This window comes from Leucoraja erinacea, chromosome 5 (assembly GCF_028641065.1).
Source record: "Leucoraja erinacea ecotype New England chromosome 5, Leri_hhj_1, whole genome shotgun sequence".
Taxonomy (NCBI): domain Eukaryota; kingdom Metazoa; phylum Chordata; class Chondrichthyes; order Rajiformes; family Rajidae; genus Leucoraja; species Leucoraja erinaceus.
This window is the reverse complement of record NC_073381.1, coordinates 94,016,935-94,026,934: the sequence shown is the minus strand read 5'-3', so window position 1 is coordinate 94,026,934 and position 10,000 is coordinate 94,016,935. Positions and strand designations below refer to the sequence as shown.

Below are 10,000 nucleotides of genomic sequence, written 5' to 3'. Positions count from 1 at the left end.
GCGGTAGAGTTGATGTCTTACAGCGCCAGAGACCCGGTTCATTCCTGACTACGGGCCCTGTCTGTGCGCAGTTTGTACTTTCTCCCTGTGACCGCGTGGGTTTTCTCCGGGTGCTCCGGTTTCCTCCCACACTCCAAAGACATGCAAGTCTGCAGGTTAATTGGCTGATATGTGGGATAAAATTCTCGTATGGATCAGGGCTGACTCAGTGGGCAGAAAGCCCTGTTTCCATGCTGTAGCTCTAAACTTTTTTTTTGAATAATATTTTTTATTAGAAGCATATCATAATCCAAACCAATACAGACTTTGTTTAACGACTACATATTATCAGTATCTAGTGTCTCGGGGTCCCAGCTCATTTATCAATTACATATTAACTGCTTCTAATTGTTTATTTTTATTTATAGATAGAAAGCGAGAGAAGAAAAAAAAGATATATTTTTTATTTTATTTTATTTATTAGAAGTAAGTACAATACATTGGTACCTTTTTTCAGGTGCCAAATATAAGTTGACATGATAGTCTATGTTTTGGAGTATGGTGTACAATTTTGGTCGCCTAATTATAGGAAGGATGTCAACAAAATAGAGAGAGTACAGAGGAGATTTACTAGAATGTTGCCTGGGTTTCAACAACTAAGTTACAGAGAAAGATTGAACAAGTTAGGGCTTTATTCTTTGGAGTGCAGAAGGTTAAGGGGGGACTTGATAGAGGTCTTTAAAATGATGAGAGGGATAGACAGAGTTGACGTGGATAAGCTTTTCCCACTGAGAGTAGGGAAGATTCAAACAAGGGGACATGATTTGAGAATTAAGGGACAGAAGTTTAGGGGTAACATGAGGGGGAACTTCTTTACTCAGAGAGTGGTGGCTGTGTGGAATGAGCTTCCAGTGAAGGTGGTGGAGGCAGGTTCTTTTTTATCATTTAAAAATAAATTGGATAGTTATATGGACGGGAAAGGTATGGAGGGTTATGGTGTGAGCGCAGGTATATGGGACTATGGGAGAATACGTGTTCGGCACGGACTAGAAGGGTCGAGATGGCCTGTTTCCGTGCTGTAATTGTTATATGTTATATGGTTATGTACAACTTAATTTTTTTATTTGTTTTTTTAAAGAAATGAGAGAGAAAGATAATAGAGAGTAGAAAAACGCGTAGTGTTTGTAAAAAGTGAGGGAGAGAGCGAGATAATTTAAAAATATATATTTTCAATAATAGTAAATGATCAATAATGCAGCTTAGGAGATAGGTACGTAGGTTATAAAATGTAACTGTTCATCTAATCCTGGATTCAAAGTTCAGTCAGGCTCCCGTACTGGACCAATCTACCCCTTCAAATAATCTATAAATGGAGACCATGTTCTAGCAAATAATTCTGGTTGTCAATTAAGCCAAGTCTAATTTTTTCCAAATGTAAGGTCTCCGACATCTCCATGATCCACGTTTTAATTGTGAGTGTAGTAGCTCTAAACTTAAACTAAACTAAACCCCTAATTCTCTTGTTGCAGAACTCAGGCTTGGCTGAACTTGGTGACTGAGGCTCCACAGCCTGACCGGGGCTCACGGCGTGGAAATTGGCAGGACAATTGGCATCTCTTTCACTCGAGATCCCAGCAATTGCCCCACCACGGAGCTGACACCCATAGTTAAGTGGTTCCTGTTTTTCTCTCTTTTTCTTCCGTTGTGTGGGCTCATTTGTTCCCTTTCAAACCACAGAAACAATGCCAGAATCCACTGAACTTTGGGAGAGGACAGCCAGCTCCAAACGCCAGCTCCTTCCAAACTTTGGGGTGTAGATTATTGATCAAATCCTCAGGATTCATCAACTCCGAGCTGACTTCTCTAACTTCAAGTAACCCTTGACACACACAAAAAGCTGGAGTAACTCAACGGGACAGGCAGCATCTCTGGAGAGAAGGAATGGGTGACGTTTCGAGTCGAGATCCTCAACCCTTGCTTTCCCTCGTTCACTCCCTCCCTCACCCTTCACAGTTCTCCGAACAGTCTTGTTACAGTAGCCCTGATTACATTTCATTTCTGTTTGCTTCGTTGTCACCTTCTCCTGGTTAACAATGATCTATTCTACATTTTCCTTTATCTCCATCCCCTTTGATGTTTCGTTTTCACACCTTACCCTTCCTTACCTCTGTGTCTCCCTCTCCCCTGACTTTCAGTCTGAGGAGGGTCTCGAACTGAAACGTCACCCATTCCTTCTCTCTAGAGATGCTGCCTGTCCCGGGTGTGTTACTCCAGCATTTTGTGTCTATCTTTGGTTTTAAGTAGCATCTGCAGTTCCTTCCTACACATTTTGACAAGCTCACCAGTTTCTCCAAGACAGTTTTTGGTTAGTACCTGGTTCCTCCAGCCCTCATCCTGACAAGATCTCATTATTCTGACAGGATTAGGATAGGGCAGGTTCGGAGAGATATGGACCAAACGCAGGCAGGTGGGACTAGTGTAGCCTGGACAAGTTGGCCGGTGTGGGCAAGTTGGGCCGATGGCCATGTATCTACGTTGTATCACTCTATGACTCTATAATATGTGTGAATTCTCCTGTACACCAGAGTAATGGAATATTTCTCTGCATTCCCTCTATCCCCTTTGTTAACTCTCTGCTTTGTGAAGCCCATGTTTGACCTCGCCAATCTTGACCTATTTGGACTTTAGAGGCACAGCACGGAAACATAGAACCATAGAAAATAGGTGCAGGAGTAGGCCATTCGGCCCTTCGAGCCTGCACCGCCATTCAATATGATCATGGCTGATCATCCAACTCTGTATCCCGTACCTGCCTTCTCTCCATACCCCCTGATCCCTTTAGCCACAAGGGCCACATCTAACTCCCTCTTAAATATAGCCAATGAACTGGCCTCAACTACCTTCTGTGGCAGAGAGTTCCACAGATTCACCACTCTCTGTGTGAAAAATGTTTTTTCTCATCTCGGTCCTAAAAGATTTCCCCCTTATCCTTAAATTGTGACCCCTTGTTCTGGACTTCCCCAACATCGGGAACAATCTTCCTGCATCTAGCCTGTCCAACCCCTTAAGAATTTTGTAAGTTTCTATAAGATCCCCCCTCAATCTTCTAAATTCTAGCGTGTACAAACAGGCCCTTCGGCCCGCGGCGACCCAGCGATCACCCCGTACGCCAACACTATCCTACACACTGGGGACAGTTTTACAGTTTTTTACTGAAGCCAATTAACCGACAAGCCTGCACGTCTTTGGAGTGTGGGAGGAAACTGGAGCACCCGGAGAAAACCCGTATGGTCACAGGGAGAACGTGCAAACTCCGTACAGACAGCGCCCGTAGTCAGGATGGAACCCGGGTCTCTGGCACTGTGAGGCAGCAACTCCATCTCTGTGCCAACGTGCCGCCCTGATAGGCCGATGGAAGCTGTGGTTGTATTGTTTATGTTCTTCCCCTCCCTACACTCAGATCCGAGCAAATGATTTTCCAGGTCTTCTACTGGTTTCTAAAACTGTCCTATTCCTCACACCCTCTGTAATTCCTGGCACCTTTGTAAACCTCTTCAATAGACAATAGGTGCAGGAGTAGGCCATTTGGCCCTTTGAGCCAGCACCGCCATTCAATGTGATCATGGCTGATCATCCCAATCATTACCCCGTTCCTGCCTTCTCCCCATATCCCCTGACTCCGCTATCTTTAAGAGCCCTATCTAGCTCTTGCTTGAAAGCATCCAGAGAACCTGCCACAGTGAGGCAGGGAATTCCACAGACTCACCACTCTCTGTGAGAAAAAGTGTTTCCTCGTCTCCGTTCTAAATGACTAACTCCTTATTCTTCCTTGGGGTTAACAACTTCTTGCGTTTTCTCCAGTCGGGCCACAGGTGAATCACTTTCCCTGTTATGTTCCTGTGCCCGAAAGGAATTTATTTTTTACCACATTGCATGATTTATTTGAACGACAACTATTGCGTGTTCTCTGTCTTGCCCTCCAAGAGAATCTCCCACCTGACCACAGCTCCAGCTCCTCACCAGTAGCCACGGTTCTCTGTGTTCAGTGAAAAATCCCAGTCTCGGTTTTACCACCTGGTTTTCACGTTGATCTCCATCAGTTTCAGACAATGTTGTGGTGACTTTTCCCAGCAGGTTATTCATTAGCCTTCTCTCAATGTGGACTCCTGGTCTACGCAGTGGCATGCATCCTGTTCCTGAGCACTTGGCATTGAACCCAGTGGGGGGAAGGGGGGGGGTCGATGGGACGGCACTGTGACAGGGAGGGGAGGGGGTGCATTGATGGTCAGTGGAGAAACGGAGGCTCAGTGAATGTGAGTGAGCAGTGAGCGGTGAGCCGGGCGATGTTAGCAGGGCGGGTCGGAATCTGCGGGCAGCTCTTTGGGGTCAAGCTGAGCCCCTGCCTCACCTCTGCCCCCTCCCCGCAGATTGAAGGTGTTTATCCGAGGAAGAGATGACAAAGATGAGAGAACAGGAGCCGGTGGACAGGTCAGTGTGGGGTCAGTGCGGGGGGGGTGGGGTCAGTGTGGGGGGTCGTCAGTGTGTGGGGGTCGGTGGGGTCAGTGTGGGGTCAGTGGGGGCGTGTAGCGTGGGGTCAGTCAGTGGGGGGCGGTGGGGTCAGTGCGGGGCATTCACTGCAGGGTCAGGACGGTCAGTGTTGGGGTGTACCGGGGGGGACGGGTATTCACTGCAGGGGTCAATACAGGGGTGGAAGAGTGGTCAGTGCAGCGGGGAATGGAGGGGAGGGGTCAGTGCATGGGAGGGGCAGAGCAGTCACTATAGGGGTCAGGACAGGGGAGGACGGACAGGGGGGGTCGGTCTACGTGGGGTGGGATGGGGTAGAGTGGTGAGTTACAGGGTCGAATGGAGAGGTCAGTGTGGGATGGGCACGGTGGTCCGTATTGCTGTGGGAATGGTGACCCGTCCATTGGTGGTCAGGTCAGGTCAGGTCAGGTTGGGACACGGTGGGTGGGGGGGTTTTAGACGGGGTGCTAAGTCTGTCCATGCCACAGGGTCAGGGCCGTGTGGCTAATCTTTCTCATCCTGGGGCTTGGAACCCTGCTTCCATGGAACTTCTTCATGACGGGCATTCAGGTGTGTGTCCCTCAACCCAGCCCAGCTCCTGTGGACCGACCGCTCCCCCCGCCCATCACACCCGCGCCCACCACACCCCGCCCCCCACCCTCGCCTCACCTCGCCCCCTCACCCTCGCCCCCTCCCCCCCCCCCCCTCACCCCTCCCACCCTCACCCCTCACCCCCCCTCACCCTCACCCCCTCGCCCCCCCCTCACCCCCGCCCCCCTCCCCCCCTCACCCCCGCCCCCTCCCCCCCGCCCCCGACCCTCACCCCTTCACCCTCACCCCCTCCCCCTCGCCCCCTCACCCTCGCCCCTTCCCCCTCGCCCCCTCACCCTCGCCCCCCTCACCCCCGCCCCCTCCCTCACCCCCGCCCCACACCCTACCCCTCACCCCCACCCTCGCCCCCTCCCCCACCCCTCGCCCCCTCCCCCTCACCCCCTCCCCCCTCGCCCCCCCCCCCTCGCCCCCTCACCCCCTCGCCCCTCCCCCCCTCACCCTCGCCCCCCTCACCCTCACCCCCACCCCCCCCTCACCCCCTCACCCCCGCCCCCCCCCTCCCCCCCTCGCCCCCCTCGCCCCCTCACCCTCACCCCCGCCCCCTCACCCCCTCACCCTCACCCCCCCCCCCGCCCCCTCACCCCCCTCACCCTCACCCCCGCGCCCCACCCCCCCCCCCTCACCCCTCGCCCCCTCACCCCCCCCCCTCGCCCCCCCTCGCCCCCCCCCCTCACCCTCCCCCCCTCCCCCCCCCTCACCCCTCCTCCTCCCCACCTGGCCCTGTCCCCTCTCTCGTGTCTCCCAGAGTAACTACCTACCTTGTGTCTCTCAGTATTTTAAGTTCCGTTTGGAAGGGCTGGATGCCCCCAGCGCGGAGCCGATGGCCAATGGAACATCTGGTCACAACGTGTCGGCCTTCGCCACGGAGAACCAGCTGCAGAGGAAGTTTGGCAACGTGATGACGCTGTGCGCCATGTTACCCATGCTGATCTTCAGCTGCCTCAACTCCGTCCTGCTGCCACGGTAGGGCTCGGACCCCCTCCCCCCCTCCCCTCTGGGGCAGCAGAACCCAGCTCCCACCCCAAGCACAGTGGACCCCCCCTCGCCACACCGCACAGTGGCGCAGCGTTAGAGTTGCTGCCTCACTGCGCCAGAGACACCGGTTCGATCCTCGCTACACATGACAATAAACTAAAACTGAATGAAACACCCACACACACGTCAACCCTTACATCCCCGGTGAGCTCTATGCAGGGTCCCCATTACTAAATTCAGTGAGCGCAAGGAACTCAAACCTGGCTATTTCTGCTGTGAATTTTCCACAATAATTGCATGTGGCTCCCCCCCCCCTCTCTCTCTCCTCCCTACCCCCCCGGTCTTTTGCCCCCCCCCCCCCCGGTCTCCCCCCCTCTCCATCTCCCCGTCTCCCCCCGTCTCCCCCTCTCCCCCTGTCTCCCCGTCTCCCCGTCTCCACCCCTCCCCGTCTCCCCGTCTCTGTCTCCCCCTCTCTCCGTCTCCCCCTCTCCCCCTCTCTCCGTCTCCCCCCCCTCCCTCCCCCCTCTCCCCCTCTCCTCTCCCCCTCTCCCTCTCCCCCTCTCTCCGTCTCCCCCTCCCCCGTCTCCCCGTCTCCCCCTCTCTCCGTCTCCCCGTCAGCACTATCTGATGTCTGCATATTTGCATCATTCCTGTTTTCTCTAGAACGACTGCACTAACCTGTTTTTCATTTACTACTGATTTGCCAGCACAACCCCAGTCTGGTGTAGACCATCTACCTATTAGACTAGCTCATCTTTTCTGTCCCGTACTTGCCCATTTGTAGTTTAAGTTTAGTTTGGAGATACGTTGTAGAAACAGGCCTTTCAGCCCACCGTTCACACTCACCAGAAGGAGCGAGAGCGAGTATTGGCTGGAAGTAGGTGAGTCAGAGGGAAAGAAGATTTGATAAGAGCGCCAAAGGCCCAGGTAGTTTTTAGTCTTAGTTTTAGTTTTTAGTTTTAGAGATACAGCGCGGAAACAGGCCCTTCAGCTCACCGGGTCCACGCCAACCAGCGATCCCCGCACATTAACACTATCATACACACACCAGGGACAATTTTTACATTTACCAAGCCAATTAACCTCCAAACCTGTACGTCTTTGGAGTGCGGGAGGAAACCGAAGATCTTGGAGAAAACCCACGCAGGTTTCCTGCAGGGTGTGGGAAGTCAGGGACACTGCTGGTGCTTCTGGAAACTACACCTACAGACATTATGTCCTGAACGAACGTGGTGGGGAATTGGAGCAGCAGCTGGATGACCTCGAGGACATCCGGGAAAATGAGAGTTTCCTGGGCAGGACCTACAGTGAGGTTCTCACACCGAGGATGCAGGAAGAGCGAAGGTGGGGGACTGTGAGAAACGGGAGTAAACGTGGAGTGCAGGAGACCACGGTGGCTGTGCCTAATGGAAAAAAGGTAAACTTGATTCCAACCCTGGTGCTGAGGCTCGACGGGAAAGAGTGACATCAGGCAGAGCCGTAGTGGTGGGAGACTCCATCGTCAGAGGTGCGGGCAGGAGATTCTGCGGCTGCAGGTGAGACTCCAGGTGTGTTGCCTCCCTGGTGCCAGGGTCCAGGACATCTTGGAGCGGCTGCACGGCATCCTCTAGAGTGAGGGGGAGCAGCCGGAGGTTGTTGTGCATGTTGGCACAAATTATATAGGTGGGAAGAGGAAGGAGGTTCTACAACACGAGTTTACGGAATTGGGTAGAAGACTGAAAAGCAGAACCTGCAGGGTTGTGATCTCAGGATTGCTTCCAGTACCTCGTGCTAGTGAAGGTAAAGACAGGAAGATACGGGGAATGAATGTGTAGCTGAGGAGTTGGTGCAAGGGGCAGGGATTCAGATTTCTGGATGATTGGGATCTCTACTGGGGCTGGGTTGACCTGCACAAAAGGGACAGGTTGCACCTTATCTGGTGGAGGGCCAACATCCTAGCGGGCAGGTTTGCTAATGTTACACGGGAGGGTTTAAACTAGATTGGCAGGGGGGTGGGATCTCGTACAGTACAGAGGCACGTGAGGGGCTAGAAGTTGGTATGTAGGGTGGTGTGGGAAAGGTTATTGGACAGAATAGACAGGTGAAAGACAGAGAGGAGGGTTGGTTTAAACTGCACACATTTTTATGCAAGGGGCCTGAAGGGTAAGGCAGATGAGCTTAGGGCATGGATAGGTACGAGCGACTGGAACATGCAACATTACGGAACGGGTCGCACGAGGCTATATGGGTGTAGATGAGGAACAGAGGGATGTCACCTGAACTACGGGTAAGGCAGAGACAGAGCTTAGGGCATGGATGTGAGGTAACGAGCGACTGGAACATTGTAGCCATGATTGAAGCCTGGTTAAGGGAGGGGCAGGACTGGCAGCTCAATGTTCTGGGGTAGCAGGAGCTTCAGAAGAATGACAGGGGTGAGGGGAAATTGGGAAGATGGTCCCCAGTGACCACAGTTCGATTAGGTTTAAGGTAGATAGGAAAGCTACTGTCGAAGAGTACTTTGAAGATATGATACTGTCTCGCTCAAGCTGACTGAAGCAGTAGAGGGGAAATCTCGGCCAAGGGGTACCTGACGAAAGCTGATATTTACTCCAGGTGAACATTGCGGTAAGGAACTGGAGAGGGAAATTGCAGGAGTCAAAAACAAGGGATTGAAATTTACAAGTTGTCCCTGGAAGTACAGAAGGAGTAAACTCAGAACGGAAAATTGTAGCTCTGGCGGGTCATCAAGGACAATCCCTCTTTTCATAAGGGGAAAAAGGGCTGAGAGGAGAGAGTGAGATCTCAGCAAAGGGAACTCTGTGGGCCACAGGAGATGAGCTCCTCTATTTACATTTGTAGCAGTCAACTGGAGTTGAGAGCAGTCGTTACTGCGAAGAGTATTGTCTGTTTGAAGGTAGACAAATCTCCGGGGCCTGATCTGATATTGGATTGGGGAAACTAAGGAAGTTGTGGAAGCCCTGGTTGAATTTAGGTTGATACAGAAGAGGTTCCGGAAGAAGATTGTAGGATGGTTTGTGCCTCTGTTCTAGAAGGGCTGCAGGGAAAATGCTGGGAGGTTGTGTTAACACAAATCTGATTTATACAGGCATTTGGATGGGCAAGGGCTGATTAGGGATAGTCAGCATGGTTTTGTGCGTGGGAGGTTGTGTCCCACAAATCTGATTGATTTTTTTGAAGACGTGACCAAAAAGGTTGATGAGGGCAGAGCTGTAGATGTTGTGTACATGGACTTCAGTAAGGCATTTGACAAGGTTCTGCATGGTAGGCTGCTCTGGATGGTTAGATCGCATGGGATCCAAGGAGAGATAGCTGAATGGATAGTAAATTGGATCCATAGAAGGAAGCAGAGGGTGATGGTGGAAGGTTGCTTCTCAGACTGGATGCCTGTGACTAGTGGTGTGCCTCAGGGTTCGGTGCTGGGCCCGTTACTCTTTGTCATCTACATCAATGATTTGGATGAGAACATACAGGGCAAGATTAGCAAGTTTGCTGATGATACAAAAGTGAGTGGTTTAATAGATAGTGAAGATGGATGTGAAAGATTGCAGCAGGATCTGGATCAATTGGCCAGGTGGGTAGAGGAATGATTGATGGAAGTTAATACAGAGAAGTGTGAGGTGTTGCATTTTGGGACGTCGAACAAGGGCAGGACCTTCACAGTAAATGGTCGGCCTCTGGGCAGTGTTGTAGAGCAGAGGGATCTAGGAGTAAAGGTGCATGGTTCCTTGAAGGTCGAGTCACAGGTAGATAAAGTGGTCAAAAAGGCTTTTGGCACTTTGGCCTTCATCAGTCAGAGTATTGAGTATAGAAGTTGGGAGATCATGTTGCAGTTGTATAAGACGTTTGTGAGACCACATTTAGAATATTGTGTTCAATTCTGGGCACCATGTATTGGAAAGATATTGTCAAG

General features: G+C 51.7%; 1 protein-coding gene across 1 annotated transcript in view; it reads left to right on the top strand.

Moving 5' to 3' along the window:
* LOC129697687 (equilibrative nucleoside transporter 1-like) overlaps positions 1-10,000 on the top strand; it is a 79,796-nt gene that overhangs the window by 41,627 nt on the left and 28,169 nt on the right. The window contains 4 exon segments of the mRNA XM_055636396.1: positions 1,509-1,645; positions 4,407-4,467; positions 4,992-5,073; positions 5,888-6,078. Of these exon segments, the coding sequence (XP_055492371.1) occupies positions 4,433-4,467; positions 4,992-5,073; positions 5,888-6,078 (308 nt within the window). The 5' untranslated portion in view covers positions 1,509-1,645; positions 4,407-4,432.